The sequence below is a fragment of the Lissotriton vulgaris genome, chromosome 9 (genome assembly GCF_964263255.1).
Source record: "Lissotriton vulgaris chromosome 9, aLisVul1.2, whole genome shotgun sequence".
NCBI classification, from domain to species: Eukaryota; Metazoa; Chordata; class Amphibia; order Caudata; family Salamandridae; genus Lissotriton; species Lissotriton vulgaris.
Window position 1 is genome coordinate 30,100,788 of NC_141697.1, and position 24,086 is coordinate 30,124,873.

At 47.4% G+C, this 24,086-nt stretch overlaps 1 protein-coding gene across 3 annotated transcripts in view; it reads left to right on the forward strand.

Annotated features, from left to right (window-relative positions):
• STRN3 (striatin 3) overlaps window positions 1-24,086 on the forward strand; it is a 1,097,014-nt gene that overhangs the window by 310,061 nt on the left and 762,867 nt on the right. For all 3 annotated transcript variants that reach the window (XM_086936977.1, XM_086936979.1, XM_086936980.1), the window contains exon 4: window positions 9,612-9,693. In XM_086936977.1, coding sequence (XP_086793103.1) covers window positions 9,612-9,693 — 82 coding nt within the window. The remainder of the gene's footprint in view (window positions 1-9,611; window positions 9,694-24,086) is intronic.

The following is a 24,086-nucleotide window of genomic DNA, read 5'->3' on the forward strand; positions in this document are numbered from 1 at the left end:
TCGTTCGACGCCGGAGAAGCGTCGCTCTGCATCCAGCAGACAGCGGTCAGCGTCGAGGAGTCGGTCAACCTCTCCAAAACGGCGCAAGAGGGATTCTAGTCCCAGAAGTCACGCTGCTTCCAGTGGGGGACGCAAGAGGAAGCGGCCGCCTGCTGATGGGGCTGGCTCTCCGCGCCCTTCGACTAAAGGGTCACCGGGCTCGGTGTACTCGGAAGTGTACACGCCATCTCGGCCCAGGACTCCGACTCCTCCCCCTGTTCCTAAGGAGGACCCTCCACCCAAACCGCCACTGCCTTCAGGAGATCCTCCTCCACCTCCGGTCCCTCCGCATGGGCCCACCCCGCAGCCGAAGATTCCTCCTCCGAGGTCCACTTCCCTGCCGTCCCTGCCTGTTCCTCCTAAGGGGACTCCAAAACCGAAACCCCGGGAGGAACCGACGAAACCCCGTGAGGAACCAAGGAAGACCCCTCCACGTAAACCGAAGGAGCGCCCACGAGCTGGCAGGTCTCGCTCTCGCTCTGGGAGAAAGGAGAGATCGCGACGCAGATCATCCACGAGATCGAGACAGCGCCGTAGGAGGCGCGAATCTCGCTCACACACGAGGTCCTCTGGGACCAGGGATTATTCTCCTACCCTATCGGGGTCACCGGACACGAGAGTGTCCCCGATAGATGACCTGGTGGCGTTTCAGGACGTCCTGTTGAGGGGCGCTGCGAAGCTAGGCATATCCCTGACGGTGCCTACTCCGAAGACGTCGGTCATTTTCGAGACTCTACACCAAAAGCACCTGTCTCGTCCTCTCCTGCCTCTGGTGCCGGGCCTGGAAGAACCGGCTATGGCTCTGTTTCTCACCCCTGTGGTGACGAAGGCGGCTCCATCAAGATTACTAAAGAAGTACCGGGCTCCCGACTCGGATCCGGCCTTTTTGAGAACGGAGCCTCCGCCTGACTCTGCCATCGTCACGGCGGCCCGCAAGCAGCATGCCACCACTCCGTCCTCCATGGTTCCCCCGGACAAGGAGTCAAGGTGGATGGATTCGGCGGGGAGAAAAGTCTGTGGAACTTCCGCTACCTCCATGAAAGCGGCGAGTGCCACGGCTCTGTTGGGCCGATACGACTGCGCCGTCTGGGACTCCCTCGAGCGCTTTGCGGAGCAGTTACCTCGGGAGCAGCGTGAAGACTTCATGGAAGTCCTGAGTGAGGGGATGCTGGTGGCCAACCAGATAATCAGCGCGGCAGCGGACTCTTACCTGTTGGCGGCTCACGGATTTTGCCACGGAGTCAACCAACGGCGCCACGCATGGCTCCGGCTTACGTCCCTGAAACCGGACGCACAGCAGAGGGTGGCCAATCTGCCGTTCTCCGGTGAGACCCTCTTCGGGAAGCATGCGGATGATGAAATGGCCCGCATGAAGGCGGAGGCCGAGACGCTGACGGCTGTGGGCCTGGAGAAGCCCAAAGAGACCAAGAAGCAGTACCGCCCCTTCCAACGGCGGTTCGGCGGACAAGGCTGAGGACGAGGACAGGCTTCGGGGCACTCGCAACAGCAGTTCCGTAAGCCGTTCCAGAAGCGCCAGAAGGGCAGGGGAGGCCAGCAGTCGGCTCCGGCGCCCAAGGGCCAGGCTGGATCTAGGCCCTAGGAACTTACTTCCCCCGGATCCGTTACCCACTCCGGTAGGGGGAAGCATTCAATTTTTTCTGGCAGAGTGGAGAAAAATTACTCAGGACAAGTGGGTGCTGAATATTGTTTGCAATGGATACAGTCTTCGGTTCACCAGCCCTCCTCCAGCTATTCCCCCGGTCAGCTCGCAGTTTCAACTGCGCGAGCTTCAGGCGGAAGCGGATGTCCTGTTGAGGAAAAGGGCGATAGAAGACGTACCTCGGTCTCAGAGAGGAAGAGGTCTGTACTCCCGGTTCTTTCTGGTTCGCAAGGAGGACAAGAACGAGTTCAGGCCCATTCTGGATTTGCGACAGGCAAACAAATGGATTCGCAGAGAAAAGTTCCGCATGCTGTCGTTGCATCAGATTTACCCTCAGTTGCAACAGGGAGACTGGCTATGCGCTATAGACCTACAGGATGCTTACTTCCATGTGCCCATTGCACACAAACACAGGAAGTTCCTGCGGTTCCAAGTCGGCACCAATCACTATCAATACACAGTACTCCCATTCGGACTGAAGTCTGCGCCGAGAACGTTCTCGAAGTGCATGGCGGTGGTAGCAGCGCACCTGAGGAAGCACAAGGTGTTCGTCTACCCGTACTTGGACGATTGGTTGATCAAGGCATCCTCCTTCTCGGAAGCGCGAGCACACTTCCAGAAGACGTGCGTTCTCTTGAACAAGCTGGGGCTGCACATCAACATGGCCAAGTCTGTCCCGACTCCGGTCCAATGCATACAGTACTTGGGAGCCTCCATCAATACGCTGTCAGCAAGCGTGTCTCCTTCGGAAGAGCGACGATTATCACTCCTTCGGAAGGCTCAGGCTCTTATTACGACTCCATCTACAACAGTGAGGACGGTGTCTTCTCTACTGGGATCGATGGCCTCTTGTATCTTCCTGACGCCACACGCACGGCTGCACATGAGACCGCTGCAGGAGTGCTTGGAGGACCAGTGGGATCAGAGGAAAGGATCTTGGGACGACAAGATTCGACTGTCGCTGCATGCTCTTCAGTCTCTGAAGTGGTGGTGTTCGGCGGAGAATCTCCTCAGAGGGGTTCCCTTTCACAAGGACATTCCCACACAGACTGTCGTGACGGATGCGTCTCTTCTGGGATGGGGTGCGCACTCCGGGACTCTACAGATTCAAGGCACGTGGTCACCGATGGAGGCCACGTATCACATCAATTTCCTGGAACTCAGGGCTGTTCACTTGGCGCTGAAGGCCTTTCTTCCGTCCTTCCGGACCAACTCTCTGCTTGTACAGACGGACAATACCACCACGATGTATTACCTCAACAAGCAGGGGGGCTCGAGATCGCGCACTCTGTCACAGGAGGCGCAGACGATCTGGCACTGGCTCCTAGCCAGAGGACTGACGATAACGTCCACCCATCTACCAGGTGTGCAGAATGTTCAGGCAGACACACTGAGCAGACTGCTCCAGGAAAACCACGAATGGGTCATAAACGACGAAGTACTAGGAGAAGTCTTCGCAAGGTGGGGAACTCCAGACGTAGATTTGTTCGCCACCGCCGAAAACAGCAAGTGCAGAGACTTCGCCTCCAGGTACTTCCAGCAAGGGACGCTGGGGAATGCGTTATGGATCAACTGGACGAACAGTTTTCTGTACGCCTTTCCCCCCATTCCCCTGATTCCGGCGGTGCTCATCAAGCTGGCCCGGTCCAGAGCTCGGATGATTCTCATCGCCCCGGAGTGGCCCAGGCAGTGGTGGTTCACGGACCTACTTCGCCGGTCTCTCCTTCCTCACATTCGGTTGCCGTGCAGGCCGGACCTTCTCAAGAAATTCGGGGGGCGGATGTTGCACCCCAACCTCTCGTCTTTGAGTTTGGCGGCATGGCTCCTGAGATAGTGCAATATGGCCATCTGAATCTGCCCGATGATTGCATGGACATACTGAAGGAGTCTAAGAGACCTTCCACTCGGACTTCATATGCTTATAAGTGGAAGAGGTTTTGTATCTGGTGCCAGTCTAAGAACCATGATCCTACGACCTGCAAGGAAGATGTCATCCTTCCTTATCTTTTACATTTGGCGCAGTCTGGCCTTAATGTCCATTCCATTAAGGTGCATCTTGCTGCGTTGACTGCCTACAGGAAATGCCCTTCACAGACTTCCTTTTTCCAGATCCCTGTGATCAAAGATTTTCTGGAAGGGTTGAAGAAAGTATTCCCTCCTGCCAGGCTTCCCTCGCCTTCATGGGAATTGAATGTGGTGCTGTCCAGATTGATGAAGGAGCCTTTTGAACCTATTCATAAGGCTTCGTTGCAGCACCTGTCCTGGAAGGCGGCGTTCCTCGTGGCCATTACATCGGCCCGCAGGGTGAGTGAAATTCAGGCGTTGTGTTGTAATGAACCTTATACTGTATTTCATGCTGCTAAGGTTGTTATGCGTACTCACCCTAAATTTCTTCCCAAGGTTATTTCTGATTTTCATGTCAACCAGACTATAACTTTGCCTACGTTTTTTCAGAACCCTTCATCCCCAGCGGAGAGGTCTCTCCATTCCCTGGATGTGAGGAGGGTGTTGAAATTTTATCTGGATAAAACCAAAGATATTCGTAGGTCTGACCAGTTGTTTATCAATTATGGATCGGTCAGGACGGGTCTTGCGACCTCTAAGCAGTCCATTTCTAGGTGGATTGTGTCCTGCATACAATTGTGTTATCAGAAAGCTAATAAGACCTTAGGAGGTAAGCCTAAGGCTCATTCCACCAGGGGCAAAGCTGCCACGACGGCTCTGCTCCGTAACGTGCCGATTGCTGAAATATGCAAGGCAGCCACTTGGAAGTCGGTTCATACCTTTGCTAAACATTACTGCCTGGACACTGACGCCAGAGCAGACGCTCAGGTTGGGCAGGCTTCGCTGCGGAATTTGTTCGCACAGTAGTGGCGTTATGTACTATTCTCCACCGCCGCTTTGGTGTGGGGATGGGCTTGCCATTCTATTCACTAGATTATGACTATACACAGAGATCCCTTACTACAGAAGGAGTAGTTTCTGTCCTGTAACTCCAGTTCTGTAGTAGGGGTATCTCTGTTATAGTCATAAGCGCCCGCCCTCCTCCCCGGTGGAGATTTTTCATCATGTAAAGAATGCGACAGGTCTGGCGTGCTTCGCCTTCAAAAAGAACTGAAAGTAGAGGGACCTGCTATGCATTCTGGGATACTGGGAGAAGTTCTGGAAAGTTCTCTTAAAGGCACAGTATCCTATTTAAGCCACATAATGGCAGCCTATGGGGCTTGTCTGTCCCTACCTTCCTCTCTATCATTCCAGAGTCTTTGACTGGGGGAGGCAAGTTTCTCTATGGTAGAAACTGCAGGCTGTTTTATGTGTGGTGTTTTTTTGGTGGAATTTCTAGTTGAAGTACTGGACAGTGTAGCCTGTGGATATAGGCTGCATTATTTGTCTTTAAATTCTCTCTTAAGTGTCTTTGCAGTTTCTGCATTATTTTGACAACTTAAGAGATTATTTTTGATTGCCGGGGTCCACGCACATGGGCGGGACTATTCACTAGATTATGACTATAACAGAGATACCCCTACTACAGAACTGGAGTTACAGGACAGAAACTACTCCTAGCCTCGAACGGATTGTTACTTACTCTGTAAGCATCTGTTCTTGGCATGTAGTGCTGTAAATTCACATGTAGCCACCCTCTTTGTGCACCTATGGTTGTTAAGGTTCTAATCTTTATTTCATTTGCATGGACAGCTCTGTACTTAGACTCACTTATACTCTAGTCTCGCCCTCTTGCGAGAAAACCATCTAACAATGGAGTCGATGCCCATGCGCACTATTGCCAAGAGGAGTCCCCTTCCCTCGTGACTCAAAAGACGACTTCTGAAAAAAAACCTTTCCTGACCCAACACTAGATGGCAGGAGTATGCAAAGAATGTGAATCTATAGCACTACATGCCAAGAACAGCTGCTTACAGGGTAATTAACATAATCCTTTCCTCACATTTCTGTGTGGGAAAGTTGTGGGTTCACTGCGCCAGCACAAATTTCCTTCCACCCAGCATTCGCCCAGGTCTCCTCATGAAAATGCTACCTCACTTTTGTGGTGGGGGCCAAGGTTTGCAGGGGATTCTGGGTAAGAAAACGTTGGGGGATCCTCACAAGCCACATCTCTTTGAACTCCCCTTGGTGTCTAGTTTTCAGAACTGTCTGGGCTTGGAGGGTTCCCTAGATGGCCGCCGAGCCCGGGAACTAAAAGCGCAGGTGACCTCTTTGCAGAACCGGGTCGTTTTGTGATTGATCATTTTCAGCTCTCCACAATATGTTTTAGGCCCTGTCCTGTTGTGGACACTTGCCACACCGTCACAAGTGAGGTAGCATTTTTATCAGTAGAGCTGGGGGAATACTGGGTGGTAGAACATTTGTGGTTTCTTTCTGATTATCAAAGAATATGGCACAGTAATGCAAGGAAAATGTGACTTTTGTCACTTTTGGAGGTTTGCAGGGCATTTTGGGTAAGAAACCTTGTTGGAATCCACGAGAGGCACACCACTCTGTACTCCCCTGAGTATTTAGTTTATGAAAATATCTAGAATTGGTAGATATTCCCTGGAGACAATATACACCTTGGCAGAGAAAGACCGAAAATAACAATATTATTGCACATCCACCTGTTCCTCAAGTACACACACACACACACACATACTGGTTGGATTTTGCACAAGGCTGAGTCAAGGTTCATAATGTAAAATGTAATTAACAAGAGATTTCATAAAAATTAAATGCACCTTTAATATTTGAACGCTTAAAAAATGTAGCCAATAACTCAAAGCTTGTGAGCTGTAAAGCTGTAACAAGGCACCAACCGCTTTATAGGCCATTCACACACCTTTCATATGTGACACACAAGACCATTCACACTGCCAGCATCGAGCCAACACATTTCAACACTCACATCAACAGACCGCACCATTCAAGGGCCCATCACTTTCATACGCCCACTGACACAGCAATCACATTGACTGGTGTCTGACTGAGTGTGTGCACTAGCATTTGTCTAGCAATGTGTGTAGTGACCTGCAGCAAGTCACTACTTGCATACCACCAGCCAAATGTCAGTCCAAGCACACCGTCAGCCAAGCGTCAGTCCAAGCACACCGTCAGCCAAGCGTCAGTCCAAGCACACCGCCAGCCAAGAGCAAGTCCAAGCACACCGCCAGTCAAGAGCAACTCCATCCAAACCACCAGTCAATAGCCAGTCCACGCACCCAGTCAGCCAAGAAGCCAGCCCACGCAGTCATAAAAAATGTTTAATCTAAAAAAACACCAACCAGTTGGAAGTAGATACAAGACTATAACTACAAACACAACAGCTCTAACTAAATAAATCACACAAATGCCAATCGTGAAATCTGAACAAAAATTTTAAGCAGACCAGTCAGCTTACTTAAAATATGCTCTTTCTGATCTCCCTTGGGGCCAGATATTTTTTGGCCCATCTGCCCGAAGGCACTGGACCACCAGAGATTTTCTTATGTATGGTGCCTAATGTTTTGGGGAACGGCCCCCTGGCAAGGGTTGTTCCCCTTTTTGTAGTGGATGTTTTGCCATTTCTGCCCCCTTGGGGACATATCGGTCATATATTTTTTGGCCCATCCGCTCCCAAGTCACTAGACAACAGAGAACGTGTGTGTGTGTGTGTGAATTGTAGTTCAGCTGATGGTCTGCATGTTCTGGCGTTTGGCCAGCTGTGTGTGGACTGGCACTTGGCTGGCAGTGTTTGTGGCTGGCATTTGCATGGAGATGGGCAGACTTTATGGTGTTTTTCAATGTTAGCTGTTTTATTTCTTGTCATCTATTGCATTTGTAATCGTAATATTTTACTTCTACTTTTTATTTTAGTACAAAGCTTTTGTTGTGCTTTGAGTCTCCTGGTTTCGTCACTGGTTGGTCTAAATTTGGGAGTGACCCTTGCCCAAGGGGTCGCTCCCCAAAGCATTTGGCATGTATTTAATAGCCCTGGCTGTATAGTGGCTTTCGGCCACCTATGGGGCTAGATAAACCTAAAAATATGGCTGATCTGCCCTACGGGGGTGGAGTGGCAGGAAATGACCAAAACATTTCCCCAATAAAGGGGAGTGACCCCTGCCCAAGGGGCCACTCCCCGACATCTACAATTATATTGTGTTTCTGCCCCACCTGATCAGCATAAAAATGGTCAATCTGCCCTCTGGGGGTAGAAGGAGGGGGGAGGAATTGCAAATAAACAAGAATTTTGAAAAAGTCCCCCAAGGGAATCGATCCTTTCCCAAGGGGTTGCCTCCCATAATCTTTATCATAAAAATGTCTCTGGCTTCTAGTGAGTTTTAATCCCCCTGGGGGGCAGAGTGGCCTAAAAAAAGCCAAATCAGCTCCTGGGGTGGCCGAAACACGGATATCAAATTGCCCCTGTGGAGCAACCCTTGCCTAAGGGGTCGCTCCCCACACAGAAAAGAAATTCCTTGTGGTCCAGTGTTGTGGAGTCCTGTGCCATGATCCGGGTCCCACCTGCGAATATGGGGTAAGAATCCACTCTAAACAGGCACAGGGGCAATGGAACATTTTCCTTTCGCCCCACCAAACTCCCCAGGAGGAGGACTCACCTGTTCTGTGTCCCATCATTGGACTCTCTGTAAGCAAATGGCTTCCATAGCGTCCCCGGCTGCACTTGATGTCTGCATGCCGTGAGCGCGCCAACGTCAGATCGCTGGAAGGGGTTTGGGGGTAGCTGTGGAAGCGCTTCTGCTGCCATCCTCTGTGGGGACACAGCCCACAGGGGAAGCGGGGAAGCTTCACCTGTCAGTGGATGCCAGGACGTAACAGTTTGATCCTCAACACAGGAGTACCGTGGTTGAGGACATAACCATAGCACCCAACGGGTTAAGCTTCATGCTTTGACTTGATCATATGAACACTAGCGATAGCTCTGTTTCTGAGAGAGGGATTACGTTTAATGAAGCTTTGCTTGTTTGTGCACAGTTGGGCGGATTCATGGATGTAGGCGCTATTTGTATAGCTTGAACCAAGCCATTATGAAGCAGAGAGCGGCATCTGGTATGTGGACTTACTGGATCGTGCTACACTGTTCTATAAAGCAATCATTCTTCAGCTATTTCCCACATTAAAGTAGTGTTGGGACTGACCTGATGGACACAGGGGTGTTGTTCCTGATCAGCATTGTGTTTTCCTTTTTTGTACTTTTTTTTCTCAGGCCAAACGATGGCCTGACCAGAGATGGTGCTGTCATCAGCTAGGTAGTCACGTTTGCTTGTTGATAGATGATGTTGCAAGTTTTGAAGATGGGGCAGGCTGCCAAGGGGAGATAGTGGATGTCCATTATTGTAGGGATGATGCGATTGTTTTGCATTCTTAAATATAGCGAGCTGGAACTGAACCATCTACATCCTTATGTCTTCAGCTGGACTTTTTAATCTAACAGTACTTTGTACCTGAAATTATTTGCCAAAGCTGTGTTTTAGCATTTTATATATCAAAGTTGAATGTCTGTGTGTAAATGAATCCATTGTTCAGACTTACAGCTTCATAAATGTCAGCAGTATCATTCAAATGTGCCAAAACAATTCTCATCAGTTTGCAATGCAATGTTCGGATTTCTAGCACAGTGTATGTTCAGAATTTGTATTTAGATTAAAGTTAAATTTCATAAGCATCTCATTTAAGATAACTCTTCAGTATTGATTTTTTTTTCGGTTTTAAAAAAAGTGGTGTGACAAAAAAAAGCTTACATGAAAAATAGCCGCTCTGTCATTGGAAAGCGAATGTCTTACTGAGAATAAGAGTTCTCGTGTTAATACTTTATAAGTTTGTGAATAGATCCAATGATTTTCTTATCCTATGTGTTTGAATTAAATGTATCAATGGCTCTGCTCCCTTATGACACCTACTTAATATATGCCAATTTATTTTACAGAAGACACCAAAGAAACAGAGGTTCCGACTGTGCCTCAAAATAGTCAACTGACTTGGAAACAAGGCAGGCAGTTATTAAGACAGTAAGTTTTTAAAGACGTTTTTTTTTTGCTCAAGTCATTTGTCAAATAGGAGTAATTATACATGTTTCTAAAAGAGAGGCCTTCAGACATGCGCACCATTGTCTTCAAACAATTTGTCATAGATGTAATGCAGGCAATATTATGAGTGCAGGAATCTTAAGAATTGTGGAAGGATCTTGCTACCATCTTCCAGGTTTCATATTGCTTTTGTAGCTCATTTGGTAATTTTTATGTATCCTTCCTGAAGGGACGCAGTCATGGTCTAAACAGAACTGCTCCTCACTACTGAAAGATTTCCTTTTTTACTTGTTTGTACTTTAAAATTTTCATCCTCTTTGGTCATGTAATGTTATTGTCTAAGCCTTTCTCTAAAATCTTTAACTTCTCTCTCTTGAATTGACTTTGCCTGCCAACTGCACGTGGCAGTGTGTAATAATAATAATAATAATAGCATCCGTGCAATCTGTCATGCAACAAATCGGAGAAACGATGGAGAGCCCTCAAGCGTGTTGGGAGGACCATGCCTGGCTTTTTTTATGTAGCTGCTGCATGGCTAGCTATGCTCATACTCTATTGTTAGATTTCACCCATATGTTCCTGGGAGCACTGCTGTACCACAACTTATGAAGAAATAGCGCATATAATTAAGTGATCCTTTTAAAGTCCAGGACTGCGACTACTCACCGTCCCTCTACATACAAAACACCCCTCTGAGTGAGACGTTTCCATTACTTCCTCCGCTAGGGAACCTTTCCCTCTGACATCGCCAGTGCTCTCTCCCTATGTCCTCCGACCTGGGGGATGAGGTGGACGGCGCCTCCTAGTAACACCGGGACTGATGCCTTCTTTGGAAGTATGACGATGCCCATAGGCTGAAACTATAAACTGTTTGTACTTACCGTGGAGCCCGAGTACCCTTGGCCACTGCCCGGTGGAGCTGTCCTATGCAGCTATAGAGGAGTCTGGCTCTGGGTCTCCCCTCGGCCGTCACCTACCCAGCCGGACATCGGACATTGTTTTTCACGGTTGTTCACGTTTTTATCTGTCTCTCTCCTCGACTGCTTTGTTCCCCTTGGAGTACTTTTCCCCTTCAGGTTTTCCTGACTCTGTCGGCTTTCCTCTCCCCTGTTTACCTTTCCACCTACTACCTTCCATTCCCCACAGGATGTGTGCCTTGGATATGCTACGAGCTAATATCTTATATTGTTGTGTAAGCTCACGTTTTTCTCCTAAGCATATACTGCTAACTGCAACTGCGTAGCACTGTCCTGAAACATTGTCCTATCTCATGTAAAGCGCTCTGATACCTCCGGGTCTAGCCAGCGCTATATAAAACTTTTCAAATAAAAATAAATAAATGCTGCAAGTTGCTAAAGTGGCCGCTGATCAGTTCTTGGGAAAGGCTTTCATAAACTTAGCAGAACCTGAACATCCTACTTGGGACCAGAAAGATTATATAAAGCAAAATGTTATAAATCAGGATTTGAAACTGCTTCTTCTCAAAATAAACCTAGCTATTTCTCCATCTCCCCCTTTCATGGAAAAAAAATATTCCTCACCACACGTTTCTTTGTTATGTTTACTCTTTAAAAGATTTGTTTGCACTTTTTCGCAGTGTGAATCTCTTCTGGATTCACATGCTGTGCAATATTCTGCCATTTAGTGTTTGGGTCCAGAATTCTCCACTGTTTTGTAGTCCTATTTTTGTTTTTTGTTAGTGGGGGTCAACTGAACCCCATTTGGAGACTCTGGTGACGTCGCACTGCTTACTCCGGATGCTCCCACCTTTGGTCATCATCTTCAGCTTCTTTTTTTCTCACCATTTGCTCTGGGTGCTTGCTGGAGGATGGCCCATAAGAGAAACGAGTTCAGATGGGGTTCTGAAGATGATTGTCGCTGAATTCACCAAAATTAGATAGCAACACTGATGAAGAGGTATCAGTGGAGATATCAGGAGACGACAAATTTCCTCGATGGATTTTGAGAATGCGTGTTGCGGGAGTTCCCTGTTTGGCCCATACCATTCCAGCTCTGCAGTAATTTCACCACAAGTTCTTGCAGAGGGACAAACACCCGGTCTGCTACCTCATTCTGCTGTGCTGAAGTGAGAAGTGCAAAGCCTGCTCCGTTTACACCTTAAAGATGCTGAGAGTGAGAGTGACAAATGAGCCCACCACAACATGCAGGGACAACAGATGAGTACAACCCTAAGCGAGCTAAGTCTTTCATGCGAAAAAGAGGAAAATGTCACTGAAGAAGGTGAAACATCTGACACAGACTTAGATTGTCAATACCTAGGCAGCCAAAAAAAGATCAGAAGTTCTTGGTCCTCGAAGAAAATGCCAGAGTTAGGAAAACTGACTCAAGGTCGTTGAAGGGACCCTGGGCGTTGAATCGCTCGTTGACTTCATGGACACACTGAGGAGACAAGGAGCCCCTGGGATGCCTCCAAGGAGACACCGGAGGAGGAAAAATTCCTGAGAAATCCAAGTTGTCGAAGGATTGACATGGAAAGGACGTTTCAACGTCAAAATAAGGTTCTTGAGCAAAACATAGAAGCTTGATGACCGAAACGTTATCGAAAGACTCTTCGATGCCGAAGGAAAGGCAGCAGAAATGGGAGAACAGGAGTCTCTAAGCTGAGATGGCTTCCCTTCTACAGAAAAAGGAGGGCTTCGATGAAAGTCTAAAGGGTTATTGGATACCGCCGAAGTCTTTGACACCGAAAGATTTGAGAAATCTGGATTATCTTCAGCAAGTGGGCTGGATACTTCTCCAGAGATGCAGATGGATTTTCTGTGAGTCCTCCTACTATGGAAGGTCTTTCACTTCATTCAGCAATCCAAACAGTGGCTGAGGTTCTTGATCTACAACTCTCTACAGTTAACTTCAACATAAATGTATTGACCGAGGTTCTCCTTCCTATCCATCCAGCTTCTGAGTCATTATTACCTTTTAATGAGGGTCTACTTGACCCTATTCTGGCAGTTTGGAAAAGCCTTTCTGAAGCCCCTACCCTAAAAATAAAAACTGGTGGGCTGAATATTACCACTCTGATCCAGGTGATCTGGCATTTCTACCTGCCCACCTATCACCGTAACCCAAGAGTATCATCTGCGGGGTCCCTCAAAGCTCATCCCTCAACCCCACACTATTCAACACTTACATGACCCCACTAGCCGACATAGTCCGAAACCATAGACTGAACATCATATCTTAAGCGGGCGACATCCAGCTCATCCATTCGTTATCAGAAGACCCCTCCTCCGCAAGGGTAAACTTCCACAAATGCATGACGAGCTTGCCAACTGCATGAAAAGTAACTGCATGAAACTCCACTGACAAAATGGAGTTTCTGATATTCGGGAATACCTCCCTATGGAACGATTCATGGTGGCCCCCCCCAACTAGGACCTTCACCCACTCTGGCAGACCATGCCCACAACCTTGGAATCGTATTGAATAGCAAGCTCACCATGAAAAGCCAGACCATCACAGTCTCCTCTACCTTTTTCCTCTCTCTTCACATGCTCTGGAAAATCTTCAAATGGCTTCCCATCAACACCGGACAAACTGTAGCTCAAGATCTAGTCACCAGTCAGCTGAACTATGGCAACCCACTCTACATAGAAATCACCAGTCGCCTCCTGCGAAGACTTCAGGCCATACAGAACGCAGTGGCCAGACTCCTCTTAGTCTTCCCCAAATACACCCACATCACCCCCACCTCAAGGATAACCACTGGCTACCCATCCAGAAGAGATGCCAATTCAAAATGCTGATCCAGACACCTGCGCTCCACCTCCCTCGTTCAGATCCCCTGGATCCACTGAAGCAACAGTGGAGGAGGTTCCTTCTCGTACCTCGCGGCAGAGTCCTGGAACGGCGTTCCCCTTCACCTCCAGATCTGACCTTCTCTTCTAGAGTTCACAAAAGGACTCAAGACCTGTTATGTTATGTTATGTTAGGGATTGCTTGTATAGCGCCTATCACCGCCGGTCTATAAGCGCTTAACCAGAAAGAACATAACACACTAATGACCCTAGAACCTCAGTTGTTTCACCTCCTATGATGTCATGTAGGCCTTTCTGAAAAGATAAGTTTTTAGTTTCTTTCTGAAAGGTAGAAGTTGCGATTCCGCTTTCAAGGTAGGTGGAAGCTCGTTCCACAGTTGTGGAAGGAGCACGGACAGGGCCCTGCCTCCTTTGGTCTTGGCTGTTCAACTGACCAACTCGAAGCAGCAGCCCTCAGCGCCTGGCTACCCTCACAGGTTACAAGCTACGCTAGTGAAATCCTGATTGATTGATTGATACAGGGATCATGTTTGGCAACAAGAAAATGTTCTCTACTCCTGTGGATAGGGAATCAAAATATTTAGACGCATGGGGAAAGAAAGAGATTTTAATGCCATACTCCTAGCAGTAAACCCAGACTTCCAGCTGTGGGCTTTGCTTGGTACAGACGGTGGTTCCTCATGTTTCAGAAGATTTACATGACCACATCCAATAAGTCCTCACGGATTGTCAGAATGCAGTGTGGCATATTAATAACTCTGGAGGAATTGGTGAACGTTAGAAGACATGCCTGGCTCAGGATTTCAGGGTTTCTAATTGAATGTGCATGTGCAAGCTAATCTGATGGACCTCCTGTTAAATGGCTCCATTGTATTTGATGAGAAGGCAGATGCAGCACCTAACCGATTTAAAGCCAGCAAAAGTACCGCATGTTCACAAGTCAAGTCAAGTCAAAAAATGTATATAGCGCGCTACATACCCAGAGGGTCTCAAGGCGCTTGAAGAAGGATGGGGAGTTACTTGTCAAATAACCACGTTTTGAGTTGCTTTCTGAATGCTAGGTGGTTCTGAGTCAGGCGAAGGTGAGTGGGAAGTGAGTTCCAGGTTTTAGCTGCCAGGAAGGAGAAGGATCTACCTCCCATGGTGGTTTTGTTGATGCGAGGTACAGTGGCAAGGGCTTGGTTGGAGGATCGTAGCTGGCGGGGGGGGGAGTAGAAGGACAGTCGTGTGTTGAGGCATTCTGGTCCGATTTCGTAGAGTGCTTTGTGTGCGTGGGTAAGGAGCCGGAAAGTAATCCTCTTATTTACGGGGAGCCAGTGGAGGTTTTTCAGGTGACCAGAGATGTGTTCTTTGCGCGGGATGTCTAATATGAGCCTGGCTGAGGCGTTCTGGATGCGTTGTAGTTTTTTCTGGAGTTTTGCAGTGGTACCGGCGTAGAGGGTGTTTCCGTAGTCCAGTCGGCTCGTTGCCAGAGCGTGGGTGACTGTTTTTCTGGTTTCGGTGGGGATCCAGCGAAATGTTTTTTTGAGCATGCGAAGAATGTTGAAGCAAGATGACGAAACGGCGTTGACTTGTCTGTTCATCGAGAGTGAGGAATCCAGGATGACGCCCAGGTTCCGTGCGTGGTCCGTCGGGATGGGTGCTTTTCCAAGGGCCTCTGGCCACCAAGAGTCATCCCAGGCGGAGGGGGAGGTGCCTAGGATGAGGACTTCTGTTTTGTCTGAGTTCAGTTTCAGACGGCTGTGCTTCATCCATTCTGCTACTTCTTTCATTCCTTCATGTAGGTTGGTTTTGGCAGTGTTAGGGTCTCTGGTGAGTGATAGGATCAGTTGAGTGTCGTCGGCGTAGGAGATTATGTTGAGGTTGTGTTGGCGTGCGATGGTTGCGAGGGGGCTCATGTATACGTTGAAGAGGGTGGGGCTGAGTGAAGATCCTTGTGGGACGCCGCAGATGACTTCAGTGGCCTCTGACTTGAATGGTGGAAGGCGGACTCTCTGGGTTCTTCCGGTGAGGAACGAGGTGATCCATTCCAGTGCTTTTCCTTGGATTCCGACGTTTCTGAGGCGTTGTAAAAGAGTGCTATGGCAGACCGTGTCGAAGGCAGCGGAGAGGTCGAGGAGGATGAGGGCGACAGTGTCTCCATTGTCCATTAGAGTTCGAATGTCGTCTGTTGCTGCGATGAGGGCGGTTTCAGTGCTGTGCTTGGCTCGGAAGCCGGATTATGAGGAGTCGAGGGATTTGTTGGTTTCGAGGAATGCGGCGAGCTGGTTGTTGACCGCTTTCTCGATGACTTTGGCCGGGAAAGGAAGGAGTAAGATAGGGCGGTAGTTTTTGAGTTCGGTGGGGTCAGCTGTGGGTTTTTTCAGGAGGGCGCTGAGTTCGGCATGTTTCCAGCTTTCCGGGAAGGTTGCGGAGTTGAGGGAGCAGTTGATGACGTCTCGGAGGTGCGGTGCTATGATGGAGTCTGCTTTGTTAAAGATGTGGTGAGGGCATGGGTATGTGGGGGATCCTGAGTGGATGGAGTTCATCAGACGGATGGTGTCCTCGGTGGAGATTGGCTTCCAGTCATTGAGGATGTTCAGGGGGGGAGTTGGTCCTGCGGGGGGTTGGGTGGGTTGGTCTTTGGGTCGGTTGTCGAAGCTGTTGTGGATGTCTGCAATTTTGTTGTGGAAGAATGAGGCTAGGGAGTCGCAGAGGGCTTGAGAGGGGGTGATGTCGTTGGAGTTGGCTGAGGGGTTGGTAAATTCCTTGACGATGTTGAATAATTCCTTGCTGTTGTGGGCGTTGTTATCTAGTCGGTCCTTGAAAGCGGCTTTCTTGGCATTCCGGATCAGTTGGTGGTGTATGCGGGTGGCGTTTTTGAAGGCGTCCTTGGTGCTGGTGTTTGGGCCTTTTTTCCAGGCCTTCTCAAGGGATCGACAGAGTTTCTTGGATTTCTTAAGATCATCGTTGAACCAGGAGGCCTTCTTGCTGCCTAGTTAGATTTGTCGTTTTTTCAGTGGTGCTAGGATGTCAGCGCTGTTGGATAGCCATTGGGTGAGGTTGGTGGCTGCTTGGTCTGGGTTTGAGGAGTGGGCTGGGGGGTTTTGAAGCGATGAGGAGATCTGGTCGATGGTGATTTTGTTCCAGTTTCTTTGCAGAGTGGGTTGGGGGTGGTTGTTGGATGTGGGCTTGTCGTAGGTAAAGTGAACGCAGCTGTGGTCAGTCCAAAGGAGAGCTGTGGTGTGGCTGAAGGAGACATGTTTGCTGGAGGTGAAGATAGGGTCGAGTGTGTGACCTGCGATGTGGGTGGGGGTAGTGACAAGTTGTTTAAGTCCGAGGTTGGCGAGGTTGTCCAAAAGGGTGGTGGTGTTGCGGTCGTTGTTCTTCTCAAGGTGAAAGTTGTGGTCTCCCAGAAGGATGTACTCCTCGGAGGGGAGCGCGTGTGGAGTGATGAAGTCCGTGATGTCTTCACTGAATTGTGCGCTGGGTCCTGGTGGCCTGTAAAGGAGGGTGCCTCTGAGTGTGGTCTTGGGGTCGATGTGGATCTGGAAGTGCAGGTGTTCGGAGTTGGCGAGATTGACGTCTGAGCTGGTTGAGATGCGAATGGATTTCTTATGGACGATAGCGATGCCTCCTCCTGTTTGGTTGGTGCGGTCCTTACGGATGATCTTATAGTCTTCCGGGATGGCAATGGTGATGTCTGGGGCGGAAGAGGCGTTCATCCATGTTTCTGTTAGGAAGGCGACGTCCGGAGAGATGGTGTCTAGTAGATTCCAGAGGTCAATAGCGTGCCTGTGGACCGAGCGGGTGTTGAGCAGGATGCATTGTAGGTGGTTGGGGTCGGATATCTGTTGTGTGTTCGTAGATGAGGAGTTGTTCTTGGTGCCGTCGAACTTGCAGGAGTTGCAGGAAAAGGGTCCATGGGTGTGTCCAGGGGCGGCTAGGGCGCAGTTTGGGGGACGGCCGGGGTTAAGGGCTAGGAGGGTGATGGCATCGTAAGTAATGCGGGAGGGGTGGACAATGCGAGGATCAAGGGGTCTGGCGCTGGGCGCGGTCCAGGCGCGGACGGGCGTAGACGGGCTTACCTTTGGCGCACCTTCGGCGCGGCTGGGGCGCGGTCGCTGCGCGTAAACCCTGCGCGCAGATGCATCTGTCATAAATTGATAGTGGGGGGGAGGGGCGAGGGAGGGGCAGCGGGAGGCGGGTGCGTGCTGGGGAGCCTCACTACGAGGCACAACAAACAAAATAGCCGAATACAGTAAACAAACACCAAATCAGGCGGCCAGTCCGATCAGCAATGCACACAGCAGGTAAACAAAGCAATAAGCAAATGCGAGCGCACACTCAAAGGCCAATAATTCTGCTAATCAACAGGGCAAAAATGCGCGCGTTCAAATTACATTTAAACTGCTCTGCACTTCAATGAGGTAAATGCTAGCGCACAATAGTAATGTTAAAGCACTATGAAAAATCGGCAAATGCGAGCGCTCTAATAGTTGAAGAGTAATCAGTCACAGGTGAGGCAGTTGCAGAGAAATACCAGGCAGCCAGATCGAGCGCTGCGGAGAGCGGTCAGGGAGCGAGGTGGAGCGACCTCTTCACACGAGGATCAGGAGGTCACAGAGCAATGGGCGGCGGGGCAGCCTGAAGGCAGTCCGTGGGAGGGAGGGGCAGCGGGAGGCGGGTGCGTGCTGGGGAGCCTCGCTACGAGGCACAACAAACAGAATGGCCGAATACAGTAAACAAACACCAAATCAGGCGGCCAGTCCGATCAACAATGCACACAGCAGGTAAACAAAGCAATAAGCAAATGCGAGCGCACAGTCAAAGGCCAATAATTCTGCTAATCAACAGGGCAAAAATGCGCGCGTTCAAATTACATTTAAACTGCTCTGCACTTCAATGAGGTAAATGCTAGCGCACAATACTAATGTTAAAGCGCTATGAAAAATCGGCAAATGCGAGCGCTCTAATAGTTGAAGAGTAATCAGTCACAGGTGAGGCAGTTGCAGAGAAATACCAGGCAGCCAGATCGAGCGCTGCGGAGAGCGGTCAGGGAGCGAGGTGGAGCGACCTCTTCACACGAGGATCAGGAGGACTCCAGTAAAGCCAGCCTCAAAGGGACAACCACCAGTGCAATATATTTTGTGGTTTCGCCAAGGGATTTTCCTTCAGGCAGTGGCAAGCTTCACAACCACAATGTCACCAGCTGCAAAATTTGTTCGTCTGCAGGTCGAGGTTGTGGATCCTTTCAGCAACCCTCCGCCTCTTCCTGTTTCTCCACTGTTCCCCTTGGAAAACAGTCCTAATTTTCGTTCCAAAACTTGCCTGGAGGGGTGAAAAATACCCTCCTTTCTGCCAGCCCGGGAAGCCTTAACTCTGGATCTGTGGACCCTTCAAATTGTGGAAAAGGGCTCTGCCTTTTCATCTGAACAAGCTAGGGAAACAGCCAGGAATTGGAAAGTTGCACTACCTGGAGTCGTCACACATATAATCTACTGAAATTGTACGATGCCCGCCTCAATGGTCAGCTGTTCATTGACCAAACGTAAACAATTATATATATGCGCAAGTATTCACTTTTTCTTACAAAATTTTTAATCAAAAGGTACCCATTGAGGGTTAATTTAGAAACACTAGAATAATATTTTTAAATGTGTTTTTAATTCGGTGATTGTGTGATATGTGCCCAAATAAGTCTTTCCACCATGTTTATGTATGGCTGCTTTGCACTGGCACTTTAAAAGGCGATTGGTGATGCCTTTAAGCTGTCATGTGATTAAGGGAGGCATCTCCCGAAACGCGTAATGGCGGCAAATGGCTAAATAAATGAATGCACGAAGAAATTGGGTCTACGCTCGTTTTTCCACCACATGGGTTTAATTTGCACTCCAACTCCCGTGATGCAACATTTCAAATGCCTGGATGGGCGTGATACTGAAATAGGGGATAATCAGTTGGTGAAGTTTTGAAACAATCACTGCAGAGCATGTGGCCTCTGAGGAAAGAGTTTATCTCTGAAACGCGTCAGGCGAGGCATGCGATAAGATTGGATTTGTCTTTCATTTAAAGGTGTCCCTGCGCTTTGAAAACTCTTGCTGTGAGTGCTTTCCAAAGAAAGGCAACTTGTGGAACTTAATGTGTACGGCCCAGCCAGGTCGGGGATTGCACCTTTGCAGGATTCATGGCAAGTCCAGTGGCACGAGACGATTTTGTGCTACATTGGAACAGCAAGATGTGCTTTACTTATGGGGGCACTTTTAATGACTGAGCATTTGACTGAATAAAGAAGGTATGCTGCTTATATTTACAAGTGTCCTTTGTTTCTCACCCACATGGGTTTAATTTGCACTCCAACTCCCGTAATGCCAACATTCAAATGCTTGGATGGGCGTGATACTTAAAGAGGGGATAATCAGTTGGTGAAGTTTTGAAACAATCACTGCAGAGCATGTGGCCTCTGAGGAAAGAGTTTATCTCTGAAACACGTCAGGCGAGGCATGCGATAAGATTGGATTTGTCTTTCATTTAAAGGTGTCCCTGCGCTTTGAAAACTCTTGCTGTGAGTGCTTTCCAAAGAAAGGCAACTTGTGGAACTTTATATATATATATATATATATATATATATATATATATATATATATATATATATATATATATATATATATATATATATATATATATATATATAACCTTCAGATCAATGCTGATAAAACTAAATTTATGATTTTTAACAAAAATAAACCAATTAAAAGTTCATTTTTATTAGACGGTGTCCCAATCGAACAGGTCAAAGTCATGACTTATCTGGGCGTGACCCTTGACCATCAACTTACTTGGAACCCCCAGTTGGAGGTTTTAATTCTTAAATTTGTTCGCCTTACAGGATGCTTGCTGAAGGAACAGAAAAAAACCTTGACGAAACGCATTTCACCAGCGTTAAAAATCTATGAGGCCAAGGTTAATGCAGCTACCCTGTATGGTGCGGACATATGGGGCTACAAAGGCTTGTCAGCACTAACAACAGCACAGAACAGGTTTTTTCGGAACTTAGTGGGGCTTCCCCAATCGTCACCCATAAAACCATTGCTTTTAGACTTAGGCTGTAGACCGCTGAATGAGATGGCACAGTATCGCCTTGCTGCTCTCTGGCGACGCCTCTGGACGACCCAAGAGCTTAGTCTTTTCGCTCATGAATTGGGCGAGGTTAGATCATTGTGGGGTGCTCAGAAAATCCCTTGGCTGCGGGAGGTCAAACAAATATTGTATTTTATGGGCCTCCCCGAATTATGGCTACATACCGAATGTTCTCGGTTCCCTTCTAAAGTGGAATTCAAAGAGCTATTTTGGGCTGCAAAGAAATCTGCACTGGTCTCTCTTTCATCAGAAAATAGCCTAACGGGACTGTTTTTAACACACAAGATAACACAGTCCCTTGAGCTCTATTGGGACTTGATATGCAAAACCCTTGACCGTAAGCTGTATCATCAGTTTCGGGTGGGCACTTTGCCGATCAACTCCTTTACTGTAAAGTGGGCAAAGAATACAAGCAACAAATGCCCATTTTGTCCTGACCAGGTTGAAAGTATCGGTCATCTGTTTTTTGCATGCCCAGCATATCGATTGCCTAGACTAAAATGGTTGAAACCAATTTGTAAAACCTTAAATTGTGGGGGGAATCGTGCAGCCCTGTTGAAATTACGAGACTTACGCACTGAAAAATCTGTGATCTGTGTTGCCAAATTCTTGGGGTGGATGTGGCTGATTCGCGCAAAGAACTTGTAACCCCTTTTAAATTAACCTGACTTTTTTTAATGTTTGTATATTGTCTGTAGGTAAATTCCCTTATATACCTGGGGTTCCATTGTAAAATTATGAAATGTGATAATGTTTTTATATTTGTTGTCTTTTATGAATTTTATTCGAAATAAAGACTAAATGAACTGAACTGATATATATATAGAGAGATATAGAGATATATATATATATATATATATATATTGCCTACTTGCGGTCGCCAGTAGGTAGTTCTAGTTAGGACCTACTTTCACTAGGAAATCCGCAACATTCTATTTGGAATAACTTTAGCGCCGGTGGACGAATCTTCGCAAATTTCTCCCAAAAAATGGCCTGCTCGGTTCCGCTCCTTCCCTGAAAGTTTGGGGGTGATTCCTCAAGTGGGGGCCGAGAAAAAGGGGGGTCCCAAAACGTGTTTTTCCGGAGGCAATTTTTAGAGCTATATTTCGATGACAGTATGTAAAACTTTCCGTTTTTTTCCCTGCATCAGTTGTATTCTCTACACAATGCGTAGCCTTGTTTGCAAGTGCACTTTTTTTTTTCTTCACGTTCGCCAAGCAAACCTCTCCTGATTTTAGGTACTAAATTTGCCGCTTTTTTTTTCCTGGGTCGTGTGTGTCATCCAGTGCTATTTGTTTGTAATATATTAATAAACATATTGTATGTATATTTATTTGAAATGTAGTGTCGAGGCGCCAAACGTTGATTACATACTCCGTTCAACTGCCATTTTAGTAGTTTTCCTCCATTATTTTTAGTATACTTGTTAATTTCATTTTACCCTGTGCATATTTTCTCTGTGATCTATGAGATTTCCTGCCACAGACACCACAGTGTTTGTCCTTGGCCTCCGATCTTATCAGACTTGGTCACACGTATACCTAGAAACTAATTTGAAGGACGTAAGCCACAGCCATTAGCCCGCTGTTCGTCAAGGAAAAAATATTATTAAGATCATGCGTTTATTATGCGTGGTAAATGCATACTAGTTGTAAAAGCATGTGTGGTAAAGCGATATGCGTGCTAATGATTTTGTGGTGACAGTCACGCGTGCTTATGAACCAGGTCTGGGCGTGGTGGAGTCTAGGGCAGAAGGCGGAGGGCCACGCAGCTCCACTCATACAATATAGGATTTTTAAAAGTTTTAAAAGTTAAAAAAATAATGATTTCATAATTATCCTAGATTAAGTCTTTTGTTAGTATGTTCATTAAATAAATGAATATATCTTTTAAACAATTAAAAACATTTGCAAGTTTCGCGTACGGGCGCCTTACATGACGTCACACGGAAGCTTTGATGGAACGCGTAACTTGATAGCGTATTCGTAGCGTATGCTGAGAATGATTAGCAGTATAAACTATGGTGCGATCATTCTCTCACTGTTAAATCAGAGCACAGGGCGCGCTATGAGAATGGTTAGAAGTGGTCACTCATTGGAGATCCAATTCAGGTGTGTGGCTTATCCACAGTATCGTAACGTTATTTTTTAACCTGTTTAAGTTTGAGGTTTGCATGAAATACTATGCTATAGGCAGCGCTTATGTCCATGAAGCTTGGTTATTACCATTTACATATAGGTGCCTGAGGGAGGGAAAAGAAGTCTATCTGAATGGCGAGGATTGCACAATAGCAGGAGATCACTCCTTAATTTGTAGACACATATGATTGCATGGCTCTGGTAAACAAGATGCGCCTAATTTGGACTGAATTTGGAAAGGGTGTCCGACACCTGCTATCATAACAACTTTCAGTTTACTGGAAACGGAAGTTATTTACTTTAAAATAATGGAGATTGTTGTGCAATGTTAGCAGGCATCGCTTACATGATTACGGTAACTGAGCGTGTGGTTTGATTAAAAAAAAAGTTGCGTTAACTCCTCTGCATGGGAAGCTGGATGTTTCCATCTGGCTGTCGATTTCGACCTTGAAAGCAGAGTCAACCAAATGAGTCGTATAAGAGCGCTATTGTCTCAAAAAGAGGTAGCTGTTCTATCTGCTACAGAAACATTTGTCCTTCATGTAGCAAACACCCGCACAGAAGTGCATGATTTATTAAATACATACGTGCTCTTGAATTTTGGGGAGTTAATTTAGAGTATCTTTAAAATGTCCTTGACTACGGGGTTACCTTACTTTTTAAAAGTTAGAAGCAGTGGCCTTGTGACTTCTTTAGAAAGTATATTTGGTGTCTTGACGGTGTTTTTTCATTCAATCTTTTTCCAGCATCTTTGGTGGCTTCTCCTTAATGCTCACGTTAGTTGCCTTTGTGCTTGTATTAATTTGTTTACTTAAATATGGATGCACATCTTGCAGCAGACGAGAATATGTCCCTGTTGTTGCTGGTCCGCAACCGAATGCTTCTCTGGCTACATTGAGTGCAGTTTATGGATTATTGTTTTGATTTTCCTTTTTCACATGCGTTCAACCTGTCTTCTATTGCCTGAGCTGCGATTTCGACTGGGCCCTGGATTTGTGTCTATGCAGTACGGTGTCTCCCAACGCGGATTATGATCAGCTGATGAGCCCCTTAGTTGCTCATGAATTGCTCTGTTCTGGCGGCGGGATTATGGCTTTAGCGGCGATGCATGGAATAATGGGACGTTGGAATGTTTTTGCACCGGCGCATTACTTCTTGGCACGCAGTTATATTGAAGATGACTCAAGTTTTCCTCTGATGGTGATAAAGGCTCCGGTTGTTGAGGAACATGTATGTTCATTCCCACTACTGAATTGGATGGCTGAAATGTTTTCAGATGAGAACAATGACGTCCTCTTGGAGGCTGTTGCTACATACTGTGCTTACACGCTGTTGGATTAAG